Consider the following 25,797-nt stretch of genomic DNA (forward strand, 5'->3'; position numbering starts at 1 on the left):
AAGCATGGGAAACGTTAAAACCATTTACAATGAAGATCTGTGAAGTTATTTGGATTTTTACGAATTATCTTTGAAAGACAGGGTGCTGAAGTTAACATTTGCAAAAATGTCTAAAAACCTGTTTTCATTTTGTCATTATGTGGTAGTATGTGTAGATTGATGAGGAAATAAAATAATTTTATCCATTTTAGAATAAGGCTGTTATGTAACAAAATGTGGAAAAAGGAATCCTACGTATTCTTCAGATAGACAGTATGTATATAGAATATATATTCTATGCATCCCATCACATATATAGATATATTTATGCTCTGGACTCTGACATTGCTCATACTAATATTTCTAAATGACATTTTTACTTTTAGATGTGTGTATTGTTAAATATTACTCCACTGTTGGAGCTAGGAAGACAAGCATTTCACTACTCAATACCATCTGCTAAATATGTGTTTGCAACCAATACAATTTGATTTGGTTCACAGTATGGATGGCACCTTTTATGGGAGCCTGCAGTGCCTTCAGAAAGTATTCACACTGACTTTTTCTCAGTTTTGTTGTGTTACAGTCTGAATTTAAAATTGATTAAATTGACATTTTGTGTCACTGGCCTACACAATATACCCCATATTGTCAAAGTGGAATTATGTTTTTAGACATTTTTACAAATTAAAAAAGAATGTAAAGCTGAAATGTCTTGTCTTAAGTCAATAAGTATTCAACCCCTTTATGAAAAGCCTAAATAAGTTCAGGAGTAAAAATACGCTTAATAAGGGACATAATAAGTTGCATGGACTCACTGAGTGCAATAATAATGTTTGACATGATTTTAGAATGACCACCTCATCTCTGTACCCCACACATACAATTACCTTTAAGGTCCCTCAGTTGACCAGTGAATTTCAAACACAGATTTAACCACAAAGACCAGGTTGATTTTCAAATGCTTCGCAAAGAAAAGCACCTAATGGTACACTCTTCAAAAAAAACGTGCAATCTAGAACCAAAAAGGGTTCTTCGGCTGTCCACATAGGAAAACCCTTTGAAGAACTCCTTTTGGTTCCAGGTAGAACCTTTTTTGGTTCAATGTAGAACTCTTTCCACAGAGGGTTCTACATGTATTCCAAAATAGTTCTACCTGGAACCAAAAAGGAGTTCCTGGAAATTGACTTTATGTCCTGAATACAAAGCATTATGTTTGGGGCAAATCCAATACATCCCTGAGTACCACTCTTCATATTTTCAAGCATGGTGGTGACTGCATCATGTTATGGGTATGCCTTTCATCGGCAAGAACTAGGGAGGTTTTTTTTGTTGATAAAAAGAAACGGAAGAGAGCTAAGCACAGGCAAAATATAGGAGGAAAACCTGGTTCAGTATGCTTTTCAACAGACAATGGGAGACAAATTCACTTTTCAGCAGACAATAACAGAACACAAGGCCAAATCTACACTAAAGTTGCTTACCAAGACGACATTGAATGTTCCTGAGTGGCCTAGTTACAGTTTTGACTTAAATTGTCTTGAAAATCTATGGCAAGACATGAAAATAGCTGTCTAGTAATGATCAACAATCCCCTTGACAGACCGTGAAGAATTTTTAAAAGAAGAATGTGCAAATATTGTACATTCCAGGTGTGCAAAGCTCTTAGAGACTTACCCCAAAAAATATAACCGCTGCCAAAGGTGATTCTAATATGTATTGATTCAGGGGGTCGAATAATTATGTAATTTTTCACAAATGTATTTCGTGTAGATCGTTGATAAAAATAACAAAAACTTTTTTTTTATCCTATCCCATCCCACCTTGTAGCACAATAAAATGTGGAAAAAGTTAGAGGGTGTGTATACTTTCTGAAGGCAATGTATGTGAAAACCTATGTCTGTTGTTTGATATATAGACCAAATCACCTCTTTTTCCTTCTTCTCTCTTTTAGCTTTAGGCTATAACTGTTTGCTTGAAATGAGGTCTCTGACACAATCACTGCCTTTTAGAATGAGAGACACACCCAACGAGACAAAACAAAAGTGGTAATGTCAGCGTCGCCTGAACAATTGAGCTGGACCGGTTCCTTGTTAAATACAGAAGACTGAATGGAGCTAACAATGTCCTGCAGATGATCTTACAGAGAGTTTTTCTAAACATGTGTCTCTGAGAGCTACATAAGAGCTGTATAAGCCTGGAATTGAGGCTATCGCATTATTATTGGATCCCTCTATTAAGTGCCAATGCTGGTGTCAATTAACGTGAAAAAGTCCACAGACAAGGTTCTCCATTCATATAAAATGGTTTCTATGTAGTCCATTTTTAGCTACTTTGCTATTTACAACTAAGAAACTATATTCAATGGATACTCAGAAAAGTGTAACTACTATGCAGTTATTAGGTAATTACCTTTTTTTGTGCCATTTACAGCTAATTTCTAAGGAACTACCTGGTAAACAACGGGCTGTAAAAATCAAACGTTACCGTCATTCTTAACAGAACTTGGCCATACAATGTAACAACGGATGCCTCATTACTCCCATCATTTTGGTCAATAAGGATGATGTTAGAAGTTGGTGGCAGTGGCTAAATTAACAAACTATGGATTACTACTCTCAAAGTAAGGAAGCATTTCAGTCATTTTTTAAATTGTGGTGGACTATCACACTAGAAAAGCCTGGTCTCGCGCCATCCCGTTTGTCATTTTGACTTCAACATTCTAACAGTCTAAGCTGCCATGGTGGACATTCCTGCAATCAGCATGCCAATTGCACACTCTCTCAAAACTTGAGACATCTATGGCATTGTGTTGTGTGACAAAACTGCACATTTTAGAGTGGCCTTTTATTGTTCCCATCACAAGGTGCACCTGTGTAATGTTCATGCTGCTTAATCAGCATATGGATATGCCACACCTATCAGGTGGATGGATTATCTTGGCAGGGATGTAAACACATTTGTGCACAAAATTTGAGAGAAATAAGCTTTTGGTGCGTCCGGAACATTTCTGGGATCTTCTATTTAAGCAAATGAAACATGGGACCAACACTTCACATGTTGAGTTGATATTTTTCTTAATTGTAAATCTAGACGTATGCATGAACCTCTATAGGATGATTTGAAAAAGTATGTCTATTACACACGCTGCGCTGTTCATCATATTTCTTCATTCACTATTGACAATATGGTCACCCATCAGACTACTGTCAATTTAATCTTGTCTTTAGGCTACATCTATGTGTGCAATTAATTCTGATATACTATGTGGCCAGTTTATTATTATTATTATTATCTAGTACTCGACCGGACTCACCTTTGCCCCCAGAACACCTTGAATTATTCGGGGCATGGAAACGTTGCTCAAATTGTTAGGAGACCTAGCGTTTGCCAGGAAAACATTCCTCACACCATTACACCATCACAACCAGCCTGTACAGTTGACACCTGGCAGGATGGGGCCAGGATGGGGCTTACACCAAACCCTGACTCTGCCATCAGCATGACGCAATAGGAAACGGGGTTCGTTAGACCAGGCAATGTTTTTCCACTCCTCAATTGTCCAGTGTTGGTGATCGCTTGCCCAGTGGAGCTGCTTCTTCGTTTTTTTTTTAGATAAGAGTGGAACCTGATATACTCGTCTGCTTCAATAGCCCATCCGTGACAAGGACAGGCGAGCTGTGCATTCCGAGATGCCGTTCTGCACACCACTGTTGTACTGTGCCGTTATCTGATTGTTTCAGGGATGGAAACTGGTAAGGGCCCAAAAAGGTGACACTGAAACATGCCAAAAAAGCCCTGCTAAACTCACAGCTAAAAAAAATTAAGAAAGCAATACAATGTTATTTGTTGCCTAGACTTTACTGCAAATGACACTCATCTTGAGAAAATCAACACACTAATATTGCAGTTAGCCATGACAGCCTTTATAATAGAACACTTGTGACCACACACACACACACACACACATCTAAATATTGCACATGAGGAAAAAAACATCTTAAGTAGAAATAGAATGAAACAAACAGGCATTCTATTTTTGTTCTATTATAGTGGCCACTGATCAAGTGCACAAGGCTACATGTGTGCAAAAATAACGTTCACGGAGTAAAAACTTTAAAAAATCCCCCTCACTCACATACACGTGTTACTGTCAAATTCAACACAACAAAAGCAATATATTTGGGCTACACTGCACATTACTACATTGTACACTTTCTGCCTGTGGACATCTCTTCTACAATGTGCCAGCAGAGCAAGGTACCCTTTGTTGGCATAATCTCTCTCTTTCAGGCAGAGAGTACACCTGGCATACCCCTTTTTATCAGAGGGAAAGTGTGTGGTGTTCCTTTCACCTCTATATTGGCATCCAGTGTAAGCCAGGCCCAGCTCCACTTGATCCCTGAATCCACTTGTTTAACAAGCAATGCCTTATTTTCACCTAATTCTCTCATTCTGAAAATAAACCACATACTATAGAGGGAAAACAGTTCACAGATAGTAGTTAGTTGGTTAGCTAGTTAACATTTCACACAGATTGCCAGAGTCCAGTAAGCAACTAACAGTAACGCGTTATATCTTGAGGAATGGCAAGGAGTTGTATAACGTTACCAGTTAATACTATAGCGAATTGGTTAGGTTACTAACGTTAGCTAGCTAACATTACAACATCAGATGAGCTAACATTAGCAGTCTGAATTTATTAGCCAGCTAATTTTCACACCATAAACTCAATTATTTGATCAGTTAAGTTGGCTAATGTTGCTCAGCATTTCTCTGGAAAATCCGGTCCAGCTAACAAGACACTTAACAATGCTAACAACACTTGTTCCACCACACTTTCTCCCTCACCTCAAACTTTATATAATTGATATTATAGAGCTTTATATTTTATTTATGTTTAGCTTTTTTAACTAAGGAAGTCAGTTAAGAACAAATTCTTATTTACAATGACGGCCTAGGAACAGTGAGTTAACTGCCTCGTTCAGGGGCAGAAAGACAGATTTTTACCTTGTCAACTCTGGGATTCGATCTAGCAACCTTTCAGTTACTGGCTCAATGCTCTTACCACTAGGCTACCTGCCTATAGCACCAAGGTTCATCAGAGTAACCATACAGTATCACCTTCCAGGTTATTAGACTTGAAATATATATGTAGCCTACTTGCCAAGATATGCTATTCTACTTAAAAAGGTGTATGACACTCCAAAATATAAACCTGTGTTTGTCCCTAATGAACCTCAGTATGTCGGACATCAGTGCTCCTTTTTCTTTTCCTAGGATAGTGTCCTGGGGTAAGATGTTTTTTGTATTCTACAGTTCGAACCAAGAGTTTTGTTAACTTATTTAGCAAAAACAGAATACACTTTGGGGTCAAATATACTGTAAAAACAGTCCACATAATAACATTGTATAGTATTCCATGTCCACAACCTCTTTGAATTTACCTTTGGTTTCATTTTCACCAGCTGCGGGCAACACCCTCAATAAGCACATAATAAATGATTAAATCTGGTCTTGCATTGTTTACTGTAGTATCCTGTATCGTTTTAGATTTCATGGGTATTTGAGCTCATAAAATCTCGTACATTCAGATGATCTGCTTGTATTCGTATGGACATGAGTAACTGCCTTCTTTGGGTGGCGTATAATATGGTTGTATCCTAATATTCCTTTCCTCTACTCTTTTTCCTCATTATTACCACTGATAAATGAAAGAGCAGAATAGATTTTCACCAAACTGCTTTCAGTTTCAGTGTTCTACTTCCTCCAGATTAGTGTTCATGAACTGAAGGAAAAGAGATGAGAGGAAGATTTTTGGGACTATTAGCCTGCATCCCAATTCTCCACACTTCTCCCAAAGTTTGCATGTGCATTGTGCACACTCCCTCTTATGGATTTAAAAGCATTGGATAGGTGAAATCATTGTCTGGAAGGAGTTTTCACCATTGTTAATGGGAGTGTGCAAGTGCACTCTTTGGGAGATGGGTGGAGAATTGGGGCCCAGTCATGGACCACAGTCAAAAAAGCATTCGACGAAGAGACACCACATATAGGAGACAGTGTTGCAACAAGATTCAAATAGTGTCATCTTTACTTTGAACAGATCACCTGTACATAAAATAGACATTTGAGTCTTGGCATCTATTGCCATATGTTGGTATCAGTGGAGGCTGTTCAGGGGAGGACAGATAATAATAATGGCTGGAATGGAGCAAATGGAATGGCATCAAACCATGTGTAGGATTTATTTGATACCATTCCACTGTTCTATATCGTGGAGCTCCACCCCATAGGGGAGAGCTGCTCCTAGTGGTTTACCCTGCTGCCTAGGCAGCGAATAGCCTGAGAGAAAATTATGCACACACCTGCAGCCAATAGGAGTACAGGTGTCCCTATACAAGGGGACGTTTTCCCTCAATCAGCCTCCCATTATCTTCAGCGACAGGACTGGAATGAAGAAGCCGAGAAGAAATCTCAGGACGAACCCGCCGTCGATATCCTGTTCTCGACGTCGTCCTTCAGGAGCACGCCTTTCCCACCCCCAAAGGCTCTTTTAAAAGCTCAGTGTCGCTGCTCCTCTATGGCAGCTTCAGACCCACACAACTTATGTTTTGTGAGCTTGGGTCATCAGGAATGCCCTAGCTGCACCCACCTTTCTTTAAAGGAGAGGAAGCATCGGTGGGCATTTTCAGCGAAGATACCCATCTAGAGGACGTCATTGTCTATGTTAGCCTCAGGTTCTGAGGCGTCAGACGACGACTGCACCTCTGGAGATGACGAGGATTTTGGGAAGTGTCTGGGTTTTTCTCTGGAAAAAACAAGGCTGAAATGACCCCCTTCCCTAGTGAGAGTGAGGGGAATTTCACATCCTTGTGCAAGGAAGAGACAGGCTCTGAATTCTCAGCAGCCCCCTCCTATGCAACGGCCTCTCTGCACTCTGACTTTACAGGGCCCTGTAGATTACGCTGTCCCCCATTCCCTCTGAACCAGAAGTGGATATGATGGTGGGCGGCCCCTAATCCAGAGCAAGATGGGTGGCTTTGCCTTTGGCACCGACTATGCCCTCGCTCGCTAAATATGTGGAGGGTGCATCAGAACGCAGGCGAAGGCGTACACCCCATTCACCAGAGTGGACGGACACACTAGCTGAGTACCTCACCCCAGGTTTGAGCTCCTGGCCATTGTCCAAGAAACCTACACTACCTATGACCAAGGACTGGCTCACAGCACAGCTGGTGGAGAAGTCCTTCCCTCTAGGTGTACAAGCTGTAGCGGCAGCTAACAATATTGCCCTACTGGCAGCCTCTCTATCCCGTCTCACCAAGGGTAGAACTGAGCTGTCGGGAGAGGAGATAGAGGAAGGGTCAAAGATTTCCGGCGCCATCCTCCATCTCATACAGGTGTCGGCTATATGTGCTGGGAGGTCCACAGCCACTTCGGTGGTCGTGGAGCGACACCTCTGGCTGTCTGACAGCTATGAAGGAAACCGACAAAGCCGCCCTATTGAACGCAGTCTCTTCGGAACCGCCGTCAAAACGCGACGGTGAGTTTCGGGAAGCTTGAGGAGAAGAAGCAGCTGTCTAGAGTCTAGAGCAGCTTCAAAAGGAACCCTCTCGCTCCACTGTGTCCAGTGGACCCAGGTCTACAGCCAGACGGAGAGCCCGTCGAGCAGCAGCACCTGGTGTACCAAGAGCGGGCCCCGCCCCTCCTGCAACACCAGAGAAGCGGCTCAACCGACGAGAGAGGTTTTCATTTCATTGCCCTGGCTGCCGAGAGGCAGTCAGAAGAGATGACGACCATGACGGGACGAGGGGGAGAGAACGGAAGAGAGCGCAGCACTTCTTGTGACAGCACCCACTGTTCATCCCCCGCCTTTGCAAAGGGATGGAGGAGCAAATGTGTCCTTTGTTAATAAAGAATGTGTTCCATCTGACTGTCACAAGAGAACCTATTTTCCATAACAAAACTGAGACCGATCAGGTTCCTTTTCTATCTCTCTCTTCCTCTCACCACTCTGCATGTAGCACAGCCCACTATGAGTGCCTAGCTGTGTAGCTCAGACCCGTGCTAAATTCACGGAGGGCTGAAACCACAAGGTTACACATATAACTGAAGTGTCGTCACCCCTGCTTCTCACAGAAAGCATCAATATTCCCTCCCCCTTTCAAATTGGGCCCACCCTGGGCTGTCCCACCACTTCAGTGTCGGGGGACAGCGGCGGCTTGGGCCATAGAGGAATAGAGGTCCTTCCTACTGTCTGTACCACAGCTTTGTGTTCTCCCGCTCTCAGAGCATTATTTAGAGAGGCAGCCAAGCTGCACCCTCTCCTCCTGGCTAAGCCGGGCACTAGAGAAGGGTTATGCCATCCAATTCCACCGAATCCCTCCCCCGTTTTCGGGTGTGGTGGAGATGGTGATGAAGATGCCAGAGAAAGTCGCCGCTCGTGAAAGAGATTACGGAACTTTTAGCGAAGGAAGCGGTCATAGTAGTTCCCCAGAAGTAAAGGAACAGCGTGCTATATTCACCCTACTTCCTAGTGCCAAAAAAGACTGGGGGGGACGGACGGACGAGGCCAATATTGGATTTATGCACTCTCATCGAGAGAGTAGCCAAACGGCCCTTCCGAAATGCTCACAACAAAACGTCTGCTGGAATGTCTCCACAACAAGGACTTTTGTATAAGCATAGACCTAAAGGACGCATACTTTCATGATCCGATACATCCAGGAAGTTTCTGCATTTCGCCTTTCAAGCAGTGGCTTACGAGTATGCCATTCGGGTACGCCCTGGCATCTCTCACCTTTTCCAAATGCGTGGAGGCGGCATTGGAACCGTTGCGTCAAGGGATAAGGCTACAAACCTACCTATTGGTTCTGGCCCCATTGTCTGTGTCGTGTGGCGATGGCACACACGACACAGACAATGATTAATCTCACACGTCTGGGGTTCGCTGTGAATTGGGAAAACAGTGATCCATGTTGCATTGAGAGGAGAGTCTTCTAAGTTGGTTCAGCCTGTACTCAGCTTTGCTGATGTGAAGGCTAGAATTAAGGCGGAAAACACAGGTCCAAATGGACAGGGTTTCCATCAGGGTCACTTTCTCCTATTAGAATAACTACATGACATGACACCTGGCTGGGGGTGTGGCACAATAGAGTCATGTGTTGTATCCTGCTCATAGGTCTATGACTGTGTTTGGGTGGAAGGATTAGGGATATAGTTTCTGTAACTGGTGTTAATGTACTATTAGACTAATCTTTAGTATTGACAGTTTTGAGCTCATCTATCCACTGGTACAGATTAGTATGACTCATTATGTTTATCTGCCCACTAGTCATTGGCTATGCCTTTAGACTGAGTAGGGTGGATTAGACCGAGGACGCAGTACATTGTGACACAGTCTGTTTTCACAGTGTGTTACAGTACTGCGGGTTTTGGTCGTAGCCATTGCTGGGCCCGACCTGTTCATTAAGTGTGAAGTGTTAGGCTTGGCAGGGAGCACATTTTGGAGCGTTGTGCTCTGCCTTAAACCACTAGGAGCAGAGCTCCACGATATAGAACGATAGTTACCGGAGTTGTAACTCCAGTTCTATGAGTGGAGTGGAGCCCCATTAGGACTTAAGGACCTGCCGACCCCCAGTCTCGCTGAAGATAATTTCTAGGGAGGCTGATTGAGGGGAAGCATCCCCTTATATAGGGATACCTGCACTCCTATTGGCTGCAGGTGTGTGCATAATTTTCTCTCAGGCTTTCTTCTGCCTAGGCAGCGGGGTAAACCATGTCGTGTCTTTGGCATCATTAAATCAAATACTTATTTTATCAAATCAATTCTCTAATTATTATTACGTGATTAAACTAACCATGTAAATGTAATTAACTAGGAAGTCAGGGCACCAAGAAAAATCTTCAGATTACCAAGTTATAATTTTCCTATTATAACTTTTCAGATATTTTAATCTGATCAATTAGTCTTCTAATTAATGAATTATTCTTTACCTCACGTTAGTCTCATTCCAAACGTCGTAAATTGTTAGTTATCTGCACGAACCCAGTCTTTGCTACGAATCATCCATACATCAATTGTCTTAATCATTTATTTACTAACTAAATAATCACAGAAATGCATAAACAAACAGTAGGTATGGTTACAAGGAAATGATAGGGGATGTGACCTAGTGGGCTAAACCGGTATGGCGGCTTGATAGACAAAGGGACTGAGAAGGGCGCGAAAGACACTACACAGTTGATAATTATAATAATTGAAATGCTAATCCTCTGCACATGAACGCTCACTCATTCGGGAATAATTGCAATCAATATATTTACGCTCAGTGTGTCGTCATGATCTCTGTTGGAATCGTCCATCTTTCTGTTGGAAAGTTAACCTTAACTGCTCTCTCTCCCATGAAGTCCTTCGTTGTCAGAATGGATACTTCAGACTAATAATTAGTATCGAAGATTTGCTCTTATTCTGTTGGTATCGATAAATCTGAGTTTAACAACCATTACAACCTTAGCTTATACTGAAGATACGCATGGTCTCAACTCAAACCTTAGCCCTCTTGGTAATTGAGGTATGCATGGTCTACAGTGGGCTTCTCCAGGTGGGGGTTTTATTCAGAAAAGCTATCCCATGACGCCCGATCGATGTCTGTGCTTATGGGGGCGGGCCAATGACTTAGTGAAACTTTAAACACAAATACAATTCTCACATTAACGGTTTAAAATCACATTACACAAATAGTTTCATCTTTACTCATTCATTTGATATAATAATTAGATGCGAGCCTCAGAACTGAGACTCCTGTATAAAACAGAGTTATGGTAATGTGGCTGTATTGTCTTTCCTGAGGTCACAATCATAAAACACAATGGACTGGTCGTAGCTGGATTCTCCACCGACCGTGTCCACATTCTCCAAAAAATGGGTATTGTTCAGTTCTCAAGTTCTGTAATGTAGAAGTTCCTTTGTTCTACTGTGAAACTCTCTCTGACTCTACTGCCTGGCCTTGAGGAGAGAGTCTCCTCTAAGAATTTACGGCCTGAGATAAAATAACCTGGGTGTAAGAGGGAGAGGGGGAAGGCACTCACTATTCCCAAAGAGGGCCACATCATGACAACCACTAAGAGCAGAGCTCCCCTATTGGGCTCCGCTCCACTCATAGAACTGGAGTTACTGTAGCTATCGATTCCACTCCAGCAATTACCATGAGCCAATCCTCACCAATTGTGGTTGGTGTCAGTTTTTCCATGGCTCTGTTAAAACACATTTATTCCACAGCCAACAGATCAGAAACAGCAGATTTTACCTTTGGATTGTCTTATAACTCTATAAGGCCCCTTTAAAATTATTATTCCAAACCTGGAGCTTAAATTAAATTAACAATCACTGAAAGGTGAAGAGCCATCTGCACATTTAAGGACATTAAAATCGTATCACAGATGTTAAAATGTGGATTTTAAATCAATGAAATACATATTAGGACAAAGTTGAAGTTAACAGGCGCTTGCCTGCTGTAGCATAGGCTACAAAAAAAGAATGCGTAGAGGTTGATCTATACATGCATATAGCGAGCCGTGCGCAATTTGCGCAAATGTGGTTTCCATGTACCCAAATGCCCTTTATTACAGTAGGTTGTTTGAATAAAGGGTTTCCTCTGTGGTGTAGTGCTGTGACCATGTAACTCCGCCTCAGTCGCCACACAGCCTCTGGTTAACGGTAGTCTCTTACTCCAGCTCACGGGAAGCGTCGCCTGCGGTGGGCTCGAACATGTAATTCATAAACTAATTCGTGATGCCCATTTCTTTAGAGGAGATGCCAGTGTCAGGATGGATAAGTTTCAGCAATTTATACAAATAAATAGCATAGTTGTCTTTCCTGGTCTTGCGTCGCTTCTTGATTAATTTCTTATGTGTTTTGGTCCTTTTTTTTTTTTTTTTTAAAGCCCTTCTTCGGGGCAGAGGCCGATTCAGGCATTTTCTTGTATATGCTTGCTGTATAAGTGGCGGTTGAGAAACTAGAGCAGAACACATGCTTCCGTCATACATATACACACACACACATACACTAGTTTTGCAATGCAAATCTGTGGAGCGAGGCGCTTTTGGACATTTGAATGCTGTAGTTTATCACCATTGGTTAAAGCGTTTCCATTCTATCCGTCCAATAAGAGGGACACTCGAGGTATAAATACAATTCTCAACCACATTACGTAAAGGCAGAAAGCAAAGTCCATGTATTGCATTGTCAATTATTATAGTCATTCGTATCAATCCAAATACGATGTCTGGTAGAGGCAAAACTGGAGGAAAGGCAGAGGGAAGGAAAAGTCCCGTTCGTCCCGCGCCGGCCTTCAGTTCCCTGTAGGACGTGTCCACAGGTTACTGCGCAAAGGCAACTATGCAGAGTGTGTCGGTGCTGGAGCTCCTGTGTATTTGGCTACTGTGCTTGAATACCTAACCACTGAGATCCTCGAGTTGGCTGGCAATGCTGCAAGGGATAATAAGAAGACCAGAATCACCCCCCGCCACCTTCAACTGGCTAGTCGCAACGACGAGGAACTCGAAAAGCTTTTAGGTGGCGTCACCATCGCTCAAGGAGGAGTATTGCCAAATATTGCTGTCCTACCCAAGAAGACTGAAAAACCAGCAAAGAGAAAATAACCAGCTTGGACAGTAAAGATCACAAAAGCGGAGCTCCTTTAAGAGCCACAATCTCTGTATAGAAACTCATGTTTAATGCTAGCACTACCTGAAACAGGAATGATTGAGGAAAAAAATAAGCGTTGTCTGTCTGCAATGCGTAGCCTACCCGACGTCGTTTATTTGGCCCATTCATACAAATATGTGTTGCAATTGAAACTACAGTTTTCGTATATAATAACATTCGCCACTGTGGCCTCTTGGATCTGGACTATGCAGGCGCATTTGATGGTGGGGTGAATAATGCCACAGATATTTTATTGTAGGCATATATGGACCAATATGGAGTTTGTTTTTTAGTAGTACTTTATCAACACATTTTGTGCTAAACAATGTAACATCTTGAGGTCAGTCAAATGTACAGTGCCTTGCGAAAGTATTCGGCCCCCTTGAACTTTGCGACCTTTTGCCACATTTCAGGCTTCAAACATAAAGATAAAACTGTATTTTTTTGTGAAGAATCAACAACAAGTGGGACACAATCATGAAGGGGAACGACATTTATTGGATATTTCAAACTTTTTTAACAAATCAAAAACTGAAAAATTGGGTGTGCAAAATTATTCAGCCCCCTTAAATTACTACTTTGTAGCGCCACCTTTTGCTGCGATTACAGCTGTAAGTCGCTTGGGGTATGTCTCTATCAGTTTTGCACATCGAGAGACTGACATTTTTTCCCATTCCTCCTTGCAAAACAGTTCGAGCTCAGTGAGGTTGGATGGAGAGCATTTGTGAACAGCAGTTTTCAGTCCTTTCCACATATTCTCGATTGGATTCAGGTCTGGACTTTGACTTGGCCATTCTAACTCCTGGATATGTTTATTTTTGAACCATTCCATTGTAGATTTTGCTTTATGTTTTGGATCATTGTCTTGTTGGAAGACAAATCTCCGTCCCAGTCTCAGGTCTTTTGCAGACTCCATCAGGTTTTCTTCCAGAATGGTCCTGTATTTGGCTCCATCCATCTTCCCATCAATTTTAACCATCTTCCCTGTCCCCGCTGAAGAAAAGCAGGCCCAAACCATGATGCTGCCACCACCATGTTTGACAGTGGGGATGGTGTGTTCAGCTGTGTTGCTTTTACGCCAAACATAACATTTTGCATTGTTGCCAAAAAGTTCCATTTTGGTTTCATCTGACCAGAGCACCTTCTTCCACATGTTTGGTGTGTCTCCCAGGTGGCTTGTGGCAAACTTTAAACAACACTTTTTATGGATATCTTTAAGAAATGGCTTTCTTCTTGCCACTCTTCCATAAAGGCCAGATTTGTGCAATATACGACTGATTGTTGTCCTATGGACAGAGTCTCCCACCTCAGCTGTAGATCTCTGCAGTTCATCCAGAGTGATCATGGGCCTCATGGCTGCATCTCTGATCAGTCTTCTCCTTGTATGAGCTGAAAGTTTAGAGGGACGGCCAGGTCTTGGTAGATTTGCAGTGGTCTGATACTCCTTCCATTTCAATATTATCGCTTGCACAGTGCTCCTTGGGATGTTTAAAGCTTGGGAAATCTTTTTGTATCCAAATCTGGCTTTAAACTTCTTCACAACAGTATCTCGGACCTGCCTGGTGTGTTCCTTGTTCTTCATGATGCTCTCTGCGCTTTTAACGGACCTCTGAGACTATCACAGTGCAGGTGCATTTATACGGAGACTTGATTACACACAGGTGGATTGTATTTATCATCATTAGTCATTTAGGTCAACATTGGATCATTCAGAGATCCTCACTGAACTTCTGGAGAGTTTGCTGCACTGAAAGTAAAGGGGCTGAATAATTTTGCACGCCCAATTTTTCAGTTTTTGATTTGTTAAAAAAGTTAGCAATATCCAATAAATGTCGTTCCACTTCATGATTGTGTCCCACTTGTTGTTGATTCTTCACAAAAAAATACAGTTTTATATCTTTATGTTTGAAGCCTGAAATGTGGCAAAAGGTCGCAAAGTTCAAGGGGGCCGAATACTTTTGCAAGGCACTGTATATTTGATTATTTCAGTAAATGTTCTGTAGTGGTATTGGGCACGTGCACAAACGTCAGTCTAGTCTGTTTTCACAATCCGTGAATTTTCATTCAGGGCGCACATGAACAAAGGACACCGCATTGAAACGAATCTCAAATGTGTTATTTTAAGATCTGTGGGCATTTATGCAGTGTTATTATAATTGAAGATTGTGGTACTGAATTCTACAGATTTATATAATGCATACTATACATTGAACATAGGAAAGAAGCCTCCCCCCAAAAATATCTACATCAGCCATGGGTCTGTATTCTTAGTTCATTTATTCCCATGGAAAAGAACATAAGAAATGCCACTGAATCAGACCCACATATGTGAATACACATACAAGTGATTTAAATGTGGATAATTCATAAACTGGATGTTCGTGCATTTCTTATTTATAAGTGCACATACTTTTCTAATCAAATGATTAACACCATATTGATTGTTTCCTTTTAAATAAGGTATATTTCAAACATTTCAACCATATATCATAACTGTAAGACATCTGGAGCATATGTCCTTGTGAGTCAGCAACTTCAGTGAGGGCAAATATCTGAAATTACATTTATGGGATGCGTTGTTTTTGTAAGATAAACCTTCCTGCTGCTGCAGATGTCCTTACTCCTGATAGCCCTCTGTCTTCATGTCATTGAGACCAAGGTCTTCATTCTGCTCAAATGTCCTGGTGTACTTCTCAGTTGTCATCTCTGGGTCTGGGTCAGGGGCATAGACGTTCTGCAGACAAACGCGACAAATCAATTCATTACAAATTAAACTGAGAGGAGACGATGCGTTTGAACCTCAGACATCTGTGAAAGAAGAGTGTCTTTTACCTGGAGATAGCTGTTCCCTGCAGGGTCGTCGAGAACAACGTGCACATCCATTTCTCCCGCCATGATCTACAGTATTTTTTTGGAAGAGGTGTTTTAAGTGCCATTCAGCATCCATTACACTTTGAGATACAACAGTTTCAGCATGGGTGCCAGACTGTTCTGCATTCAAAAACTATACTTTGTTGCCCAGCCAAACATGTGAAAGTGTTCTTCTCAGATACAGCATATGTGAAATTGTTGCATGAGCTTTTGTTTAGTCTAAATCTCATGTCATACTAACAGTTGTTTGAGGATTCACAATAAGTGAATAAATGCACCGAGTTAAAATATACAACCTAGTTAAAATATACAACTAAGGTCCCAATATACATTAAATGTACAAAAGCATATTTACATGGTAGTTATAGTGCATTTACAGTGCAGATACACATTGTTAGTATTTATGACTTATACCAGATGGTAACATTCACAATTTAAAATAATTGCAATAAACTCACAATGGAGACATTGGATCTTTAAAAAATATTCTAGAGTGAGACTATTAGCCAAAGAGTTATTCGGAGTTAGTTCACAAATTGAATGCAAATAAATACGTAAAAACGTTCCATGGGTAAATACTTTGGGACGTGTAATTACACTAAGGTATTATATGTAAAGTGAGACCAAAACTAGCTCCAAACAAAACAGTGATATTCAATGATTTGACGCCTCTAACCTTGTCAATCTTCTCGCCAAAAAGTTTCAGTTTCTCTGTTCGATCTGAAGTGGAGCTGTCTCCACAAGTGAATGGATTTTTGGAAACAATCTGGAGGAAAACAGTGGCGGTGGATGAAAACATTAATATAATATAGCTCGAGTCCACAGTGAAAGAGACCATAGAACAGGGGTGCACAACTTAAATCCTTGAGGATGGCAGTCCTGCTGGTTTTGGTTTCTCCCTCTGTACATCCTTCCTGCTGCATCTCCCCTTCATCTCCCCCTACTTCTCAACAGTCTGCTCACCAGATCTTTGATGTCTTTGAGGAGTCCCTCCAAGGTGGTGAATTTGCCACCGACAGCAGCCATCCCCAACTCAAACTCCAGCTCAGGTATGAGGATGCTACATGTCTCCGACTGCACAAACACAAACCGGCACAACATGGTAGAGTCAACTCCATCCTGATTCAGGAATAGCATTGCTCTCCCGTGAAAAAGTTCTGTTCCATTACTGACAGGAATCGATTATGAAAAGACCCAAACTCTTAAGACAGGACAACAAATACCTGAGCCATCTCAATCATGACAGTATTCATATTCATATTTGGCATGGGTGCTATGAACTTTCTGCCATGCAATGGTAGCCTAAGTACCAGTCTGTTTGTGCTATCATGCCAACTCCTTGTCATGCCAAACATTGTTTGTAATGGAGTTGGCAAAAGCACAAACAGACCTGGGACCAGGTTAATAAAAATGCTACAGTAAAAAAAAACTAGTGAATGCAAGATAAAGTACAAAGAGGGGGCTACCTTGAGAAGATCTCTGGACATGTCAGACACGTCAGTGAGGTGAAGAGTTATCTTGGTGCCCAGCTCTTCTGTGGCTCCACCAGATTTCACCTAAACCACAGATTAGATGGGCAAATTAGAATGCATTCATATTAAGATATTTGCAATATCTGTGAATATGCCTTGAAAATAAATACATGTGCCAAGAAAATAAAAAGAGGACACTTACTTCGTTGGTTCGATGTCCACAGTCATCACAGTTTGTTGCCATGATAATGACTTCTTTGAAATGGGGTATTTCTGAGGAATTGTAAAGGAGGATACCTAAACCTTGCAAAATTAAACATTGTACACTGGGCCTCCCGAGTGGCACAGTGGTCTAACGGCACTTGATTGCAGTGCTTGAGGCATCACTACAGACCCCGGTTCCAGGCTGTGTCACAACCAGCAGCGACCAGGGCAGCGTACAATTGGCCCAATAATCCACAATTGGGTTAGAGGAGGGTAAGGCCAGGGGGGGTGTACTTGGCTCGTGGCGGGCCGGCGCCTGCAGGCTAACTTGGGTCGTCAGTTGAACAGTGTTTCGTCCCGCACGTTGGTGTGGCTGGCTTCCGGGTTAAGTGGGCAGGTGTTAAGAGCGGTTTGGAGGACGCACGACTCGACCATCACCTCTCCCGAGTCCGTTGGGGAGCTGTAGTGATCGTAATTGGATATCATGAAAAAAGGGGTAAAAAAAAAAGTGAATGAACATTCTACGCCATCCTTATCATAGGACACTACTTGGGAGCAGTGATGTAGTGGTAAAAACATATATATATTAAATGGTGGGTAAATGCTGATTGCCATTCGTGGTGAAGTAAAGTACCACTATTCTTTCAATGCATTGTCCTGCAAAAGGAGAGGAATGGTTGCGCAAAATAAAAAAAGGTAAATGGCATTTACGTGCCTTAACCTTACACTACTGGGGACAACCAAACAGACTGGAAAGGATACGGACAAGCTTCATGTTTGTCGAGGCTGGGGCATTGCACTCTGGACAGTTTGTATTAAACGTCAACACCTGAGGGAGAAATAAGGTATATTACTCAAGGGTCAATTGAGGAAAAACTCCAAATTGGGATGCAAAATGTCTGGAAATCCCACCTCATTTCTCATATAGTCAATGTCATTACTGGGCTTTTCCTCCTCGTCTTCAGCCTAAGAAATAACAAAAAAAGCTACATTTTAAGTCACTTTTGCTATATAGAAGTTTATACTGGTGAACATGGGTCAAATTATAAATGTATGCCGTCTTGTTTTTTTCTACCTTATGAGGATTCTACACACACAAAACATGATGACAGCATCGGAGGCATTGCCTTTTCTAAAACAGATATGTCCCCTTACAGGAGAGTTGTGATGTGTCAAATCAAACCACGCACCTTTATTCCTAACTGGGCGTCCTGTTGGGGTGTTCTCTTGTAGTGGCTGACCGAGAGAGCCTCATCTTTCTGCGGAGCAAAGGGGTTCTCCACAAAACTGTTCCCAGATGGATCATCAATGACCTAAAATTTTATTGCCAGAAAGATTCAATTCCATTTAACTTTAATCTTGTACATGGTTGAGGCTGGGCAATCAAATTGGACTTACCAGTGTGAATACACCTTCTTTCAACTTCTTCAATTTATCAATGAACTCATCAATCTTTACAGCAACTTCTGGTGCAGTTGCCTTCAAGAGTTAACATGATTTTAGTCAACAAGCAGTGAAGTACATATGGCATTTGGCATGATCAAAGTAAACAAAGCTTATACATTTCTTAGTTGTTGGTCTTGCTCCAACCCTGCAACTGCACGGTCTATGAGGCCTTCGATGGTAGAGAGTGCTGGGGAGCAAGAGGAACAGTTAATGGCTTGAATGGGATTGAGGCATATGTGGATACTGTACATCTACATGCAAAAGTGTTCTTCTAAGTAAACAAAGCTTCACTTAATACAGCAGTTGGATTAATTTAGTCAAGTTTAGCCTACAACACTCTTGCCGCCTTTGGCAAATATGTCTATAAATCAAATTTAAATGATCCCAGTAAAAAAAAAAAAAAATTAAAAGCTAAGGAATCTCAGCCGTAAGAGCCAGTATATTGGATGATATTGGATCTGGGACCAGGCTAGCAATTATCAGGCCGACAAAATATCAGTGGCATGTATGCATGAAGAATGAATATTGTTTTCAAAATCAATAAAAACTGAGTGAGTACTTACAGCCCTTCTGAGTGTATGGGGGGATTTCAAAATCCAGTTCTGGGATTCTGGTGGTTGCACTGTCTGCTTTGACAACTTCTCGATTCATATCCTACAAAATGAGATTACAAAAAACAGACTAAGTATCTAATACAAGATATACAGTGCCTTGCGAAAGTATTCGGCCCCCTTGAACTTTGCGACCTTTTGCCACATTTCAGGCTTCAAACATAAAGATATAAAACTGTATTTTTTTGTGAAGAATCAACAACAAGTGGGACACAATCATGAAGTGGAATGACATTTATTGGATATTTCAAACTTTCTTAACAAATCAAAAACTGAAAAATTGGGCGTGCAAAATTATTCAGCTCCTTTACTTTCTGTGCAGCAAACTCTCTCCAGAAGTTCAGTGAGGATCTCTGAATGATCCAATGTTGACCTAAATGACTAATGATGATAAATACAATCCACCTGTGTGTAATCAAGTCTCCGTATAAATGCACCTGCACTGTGATAGTCTCAGAGGTCCGTTAAAAGCGCAGAGAGCATCATGAAGAACAAGGAACACACCAGGCAGGTCGAGATACTGTTGTGAAGAAGTTTAAAGCCGGATTTGGATACAAAAATATTTCCCAAGCTTTAAACATCCCAAGGAGCACTGTGCAAGCGATAATATTGAAATGGAAGGAGTATCAGACCACTGCAAATCTACCAAGACCTGGCCGTCCCTCTAAACTTTCAGCTCATACAAGGAGAAGACTGATCAGAGATGCAGCCAAGAGGCCCATGATCACTCTGGATGAACTGCAGAGATCTACAGCTGAGGTGGGAGACTCTGTCCATAGGACAACAATCAGTCGTATATTGCACAAATCTGGCCTTTATGGAAGAGTGGCAAGAAGAAAGCCATTTCTTAAAGATATCCATAAAAAGTGTCGTTTAAAGTTTGCCACAAGCCACCTGGGAGACACACCAAACATGTGGAAGAAGGTGCTCTGGTCAGATGAAACCAAAATTGAACTTTTTGGCAACAATGCAAAACGTTATGTTTAGCGTAAAAGCAACACAGCTGAACACACCATCCCCACTGTCAAACATGGTGGTGGCAGCATCATGGTTTGGGCCTGCTTTTCTTCAGCAGGGACAGGGAAGATGGTTAAAATTGATGGGAAGATGGATGGAGCCAAATACAGGACCATTCTGGAAGAAAACCTGATGGAGTCTGCAAAAGACCTGAGACTGGGACGGAGATTTGTCTTCCAACAAGACAATGATCCAAAACATAAAGCAAAATCTACAATGGAATGGTTCAAAAATAAACATATCCAGGTGTTAGAATGGCCAAGTCAAAGTCCAGACCTGAATCCAATCGAGAATCTGTGGAAAGAACTGAAAACTGCTGTTCACAAATGCTCTCCATCCAACCTCACTGAGCTCAAGCTGTTTTGCAAGGAGGAATGGGAAAAAATTTCAGTCTCTCGATGTGCAAAACTGATAGAGACATACCCCAAGCGACTTACAGCTGTAATCGCAGCAAAAGGTGGCGCTACAAAGTATTAACTTAAGGGGGCTGAATAATTTTGCACGCCCAATTTTTCAGTTTTTGATTTGTTAAAAAAGTTTGAAATATCCAATAAATGTCGTTCCACTTCATGATTGTGTCCCACTTGTTGTTGATTCTTCACAAAAAAATACAGTTTTATATCTTTATGTTTGAAGCCTGAAATGTGGCGAAAGGTCGCAAAGTTCAAGGGGGCCGAATACTTTCGCAAGGCACTGTAAATCAAATAATACAAGTTAGATATTGTTTTCTTTCTAAGCTAGCTATATTGGGGCGGCAGGGTAGCCTAGTGGTTAGAGCCTTGGACTAGTAACCAGAAGGTTGCAAGTTCAAACCCCCGAGCTGACAAGGTACAAATCTGTCGTTCTGCCCCTGAACAGGCAGTTAACCCAGGCCGTCATTGAAAATAAGAATTTGTTCTTAACTGACTTGCCTGGTTAAAATAAAGGTAAAATAAAAATGTAAAAAATAATTAAAAAGGTGTCTGGTCCTCAAGAGAAGCATTGACGTCAGCACAGCCAATGTGCTGTCCTGACGGTGTGTTCTGTCTAAACGTTAACTATGCTGTTTAGACAGAGGGTCAGGAGGGACTGTTGTGCACATTAGCCGTGCCGTCCGCCTTGTATAGGAAACCTTTGGAACTTTACTTTCATATCGGGAAAGAATTTTAAAAAAACAAAAAAGGTAAAATCACATACATGGCAGGTAGCCAGCCTAATGGTTAGCACACGTGTCAAACTCATTCCAGGTTCACTCCTCCCTTGTACTTGATTGATTAATTAAAGGTCACCAATTAGTAAAAAATTCCCCTCACTTGGTTGTCTAGGTCATAACTGAAAGGAAAAACCCACTGACACTACACCCTCCATGGAATGAGACACCCCTGGATTAGAGCGTTGGGCCAGTAACAGAAAGCTTGACGGTTTGAATCCCCAAGCCGAAAAGGTGAAAAACAGAATCCCACGTGGCAATATTTCCAATGGATGTGTTGCACAGTTTTCCATTACAGCACCAGTGTGTTGCCAGTGATTATGTTAATGTTCGCTCTAGTGTTATATTTTGGGAACTGTTTCCATCACGGAGTGTGACACTAAAGATGTGTGAAGAGCACAGTCATCCCATGAGTCAACAGTTGCTTTGTGAGAAGGTGTTAACCCATGTTCACAGTTAACCATTGTTATGTAAATGAAAGCTGAAAAGAACCAGTGACTATGCCTTGGCCCCAAATCAGAGTAGGTCCACTGAGGCCATGGCCCTGTTGACAAAGCTGGGCCATGGAGGTGGAAACAAAAGCTTTGTAAATCAGTGGAAATTCACCACACCTTTTCTCCAAACAAATAACTTTTTTGCCCGGTTTGAGGACAATACAGTGCCACTGACACGGCCCGCAACTAAAACATGCGGACTCTCCTTCACTGCAGCCGACGTGAGGAAAACATTTAAACGTGTCAACCCTCGCAAGGCTGCAGGCCCAGACGGCATCCCCAGCCGCACCCTCAGAGCATGCGCAGACCAGCTGGCTGGTGTGTTTACGGACATATTCAATCAATCCCTATCCCAGTCTGTTGTTCCCACATGCTTCAAGAGGGCCACCATTGTTCCTGTTCCCAAGAAAGCTAAGGTAACTGAGCTAAACGACTACCGCCCCGTAGCACTCACTTCCGTCATCATGAAGTGCTTTGAGAGACTAGTCAAGGACCATATCACCTCCACCCTACCTGACACCCTAGACCCACTCCAATTTGCTTACCACCCAAATAGGTCCACAGACGATGCAATCTCAACCACACTGCCCTAACCCATCTGGACAAGAGGAATACCTATGTGAGAATGCTGTTCATCGACTACAGCTCGGCATTTAACACCATAGTGCCCTCCAAGCTCGTCATCAAGCTCGAGACCCTGGGTCTCGACCCCGCCCTGTGCAACTGGGTACTGGACTTCCTGACGGGCCACCCCCAGGTGGTGAGGGTAGGCAACAACATCTCCACCCCGCTGATCCTCAACACTGGGGCCCCACAAGGGTGTGTTCTGAGCACTCTCCTGTACTCCCTGTTCACCCACGACTGCGTGGCCACGCACGCCTCCAACTCAATCATCAAGTTTGCGGACGACAACAGTGGTAGGCTTGATTACCAACAACGACGAGACGGCCTACAGGGAGGAGGTGAAGGCCCTCGGAGTGTGGTGTCAGGAAAATAACCTCACACTCAACGTCAACAAAACTGAGGAGATGATTGTGGACTTCAGGAAACAGCAGAGGGAACACCCCCCTATCCACATCGATGGAACAGTAGTGGAGAGGGTAGTAAGTTAAGTTCCTCGGCGTACACGTCACAGACAAACTGAATTGGTCCACCCACACAGACAGCATCGTGAAGAAGGCGCAGCAGCACCTCTTCAACGTCAGGAGGCTGAAGAAATTCGGCTTGTCACCAAAAGCACTCACAAACTTCTACAGATGCACAATCGAGAGCATCCTGTCGGGCTGTATCACCGCCTGGTACGGCAACTGCTCCGCCCACAACCGTAAGGCTCTCCAGAGGGTAGTGAGGTCTGCACAACGCATCACCGGAGGCAAACTACCTGCCCTCCAGGACACCTACACCACCCGATGTCACAGGAAGGCCATAAAGATCATCAAGGACAACAACCACCCGAGCCACTGCCTGTTCACCCCGCTATCATCCAGAAGGCGAGGTCAGTACAGGTGCATCAAAGCTGGGACCGAGAGACTGAAAAACAGCTTCTATCTCAAGGCCATCAGACTGTTAAACAGCCACCACTAACATTGAGTGGCTGCTGCCAACACACTGACTCAACTCCAGCCACTTTAATAATGGGAATTGATGGGAAATGATGTAAAATTTATCACTAGCCACTTTAAACAATGCTACCTAATATAATGTTTACATACCCTACATTATTCATCTCATATGTATACGTATATACTGTACTCTATATCATCTACTGCATCTTTATGTAATACATGTATTACTAGCCACTTTAACTATGCCACTTTGTTTACATACTCATCTCATATGTATATACTGCACTCAATACCATCTACTGTATCTTGCCTATGCCGCTCTGTACCATCACTCATTCATATATCTTTATGTACATATTCTTTATCCCCTTACACTTGTGTCTATAAGGTAGTAGTTTTGGAATTGTTAGCTAGATTACTTGTTGGTTATTACTGCATTGTCAGAACTAGAAGCACAAGCATTTCGCTACACTCGCATTAACATCTGCTAACCATGTGTATGTGACAAATAAAATTTGATTTGATTTGATTTAAAGGAAGGACGCTAGAAGTGTTAATACAATCAGCTGCATCTGTTTCAACAGTAAGTGTATATTTCGCATTTGTAAAATTATTTTGATGTGACAATAAAGTATTCATAGAATTGTTTTGTGCATCAAAGCTAGGACCGAGACTGAAAAACAGCTTCTACCTCAATGCCAGAAGACTGTTAAATAGCCATCACTAGCCGGCTACCACCCAGTAACTCAACCCTGCACCTTAGAGGCTGGTGCCCTATATACATAGAATCACTGGCCACTTTAATAATGTTACACTAGTCACTTCAATAATGTTTACATTCTGCTTTGCTCATCTCATATGTATACTATATAGTCAATGCCACTGACATTGCTCATCCTAATATTTATATATTTCTTAATTCCATTATTTTACTTTTAGATGTGTGTATTGTTAGATACCACTGCACTGTTGGAGCTAGGAACACAAGCATTTCACTACACCCACAACATCCGCTAAATATGTGTGTGACCAATAAAATTTGATTCTCAATTGTGATGACAATTTCAGTTTAGATGGAGTATGAGGCCATTTTGGTTGCCAGAGCTAGTTTAACCTCTGAACATAATGTCTTGGATGGTAACGGAGTAGGCTAGCCCACAATCCTTAAACTCATCTGGTCTAGCCTAGTCCTGGATCTGTTTCTGCTCTTGCCAATGTTTCAAGTTTCATTAGTCCTATGTACGGGATACACATGGTTTACATCGTCCAACAAAACACTTACTTGCAGGTTCCTTCTTGACAATGCCAACTCCATTGCTGTTTTGCCATGACAATGAGTGGCATGATACAAACAGACTGGCACTCAGGCTAGCTACAGCTCATAGCCTACACAGTTACTTATCAGTGGTTCAGCATATGCCTGGGAAAGGAACTGCATCCTACTTAGACTACCTGTTTTGACTTGACTTTGAGTGTGTAGGCGATGCCTTGATCCTGTATGCGACCAGCTGATTGGATTTCAGTGTTCGACCAGCTGCAGTTGGGACAGGTGAAAGAACTGATGATAACTTCTTTAAAGAAAGGAATCTTAGTAAGAAGAATACGTGTCATTCCCTACAAAAATGGAGAGAACACATGTTAGATGAGTCAATCCTACAGCGATACAGACAAGTCCATACGTTCAATTAACTGGTCAGTGTGTTAGCTAGCCATTTACTTACATTTTGGTAACAATTCATGCACAGACTCTCAATTTCGGTGGGTTGATTGTCTTCGTCATTATCAGCACTGATCTCCTTGAAAACACTACCGCCAATGCCACGGACATTTTCCTCTGCTATGACTGACATTATTTCACTTCAAGAGGTTTTTGATAAGCAAACTGTTCGTTTGCATATGCCGCTAGCTGTTTCTGGAACTTTCTACTATCTACATCTGAAAGTGCAGTCCAAAATACACGTTTTCATGTCTGCGTTGTATCCTTATCCCGGAAATAGACGTCAAATTAGTCTTCTTCTGTGGTGGAAATGTCATATGTTTTGTGCGCATGCGTAATACCATATGAAAGCGTCACATCATTCATATATGTATATACACTGCTCAAAAAATAAAGGGAACACTTAAACAACACAATGTAACTCCAAGTCAATCACACTTCTGTGAAATCAAACTGTCCACTTAGGAAGCAACACTGATTGACAATACATTTCACATGCTGTTGTGCAAATGGAATAGAC

The 25,797-nt window shown here is 42.1% G+C and overlaps 1 protein-coding gene and 1 pseudogene across 3 annotated transcripts; one reads left to right on the forward strand and one right to left on the reverse strand.

The window, feature by feature from the left end:
- The first annotated feature begins 12,265 nt into the window (after positions 1 to 12,265).
- LOC149979962 (histone H2A-like) lies at positions 12,266 to 14,536 on the forward strand (annotated as a pseudogene). Its single transcript, XR_016483615.1, has one exon. The product of XR_016483615.1 is annotated as a histone H2A-like (transcript).
- Positions 14,537 to 14,949: 413 nt separating this feature from the next.
- On the reverse strand, positions 14,950 to 25,592 carry LOC110533509 (zinc finger protein ZPR1). Of its 2 annotated transcripts, XM_090186143.1 has the most exons (14): positions 25,282 to 25,592; positions 25,013 to 25,174; positions 19,248 to 19,338; positions 18,801 to 18,871; positions 18,637 to 18,717; positions 18,429 to 18,551; positions 18,151 to 18,204; positions 18,001 to 18,067; positions 17,237 to 17,307; positions 17,029 to 17,118; positions 16,526 to 16,636; positions 16,239 to 16,328; positions 15,524 to 15,589; positions 14,950 to 15,425 (listed from the first exon to the last, which is right to left on the reverse strand). In XM_090186143.1, exons 1-14 carry the CDS (start codon positions 25,408 to 25,410, stop codon positions 15,309 to 15,311), a joined length of 1,323 nt encoding a protein of 440 aa, XP_090042269.1. In that variant the 5' UTR covers positions 25,411 to 25,592; the 3' UTR covers positions 14,950 to 15,308. The 2 variants fall into 2 exon arrangements, with proteins under 2 accessions (XP_090042269.1, XP_090042271.1); XM_090186145.1 differs by lacking the exon at positions 16,239 to 16,328 and having other exon boundaries at positions 25,282 to 25,589.
- Positions 25,593 to 25,797: the final 205 nt, after the last annotated feature.

This window comes from Oncorhynchus mykiss, chromosome 10 (genome assembly GCF_057628025.1).
Source record: "Oncorhynchus mykiss isolate SJ-2025 chromosome 10, ASM5762802v1, whole genome shotgun sequence".
Classification (NCBI taxonomy): Eukaryota; Metazoa; Chordata; class Actinopteri; order Salmoniformes; family Salmonidae; genus Oncorhynchus; species Oncorhynchus mykiss.

What these genes read in the sequence shown, in the direction of transcription:
- LOC110533509 (XM_090186143.1), bottom strand. Translation starts at nt 25,410, where the DNA reads ATGTCAGTCATAGCAGAGGAAAATGTCCGTGGCATTGGCGGTAGTGTT. An exon ending in CCCATACACTCAGAAGGGCT is followed by an intron (nt 18,872 to 19,247) that starts GTAAGTACTCAC and finishes CTTGCTCCCCAG; the next exon opens with CACTCTCTACCATCGAAGGC. An exon ending in AAGACCAACAACTAAGAAAT is followed by an intron (nt 18,718 to 18,800) that starts GTATAAGCTTTG and finishes TAACTCTTGAAG; the next exon opens with GCAACTGCACCAGAAGTTGC.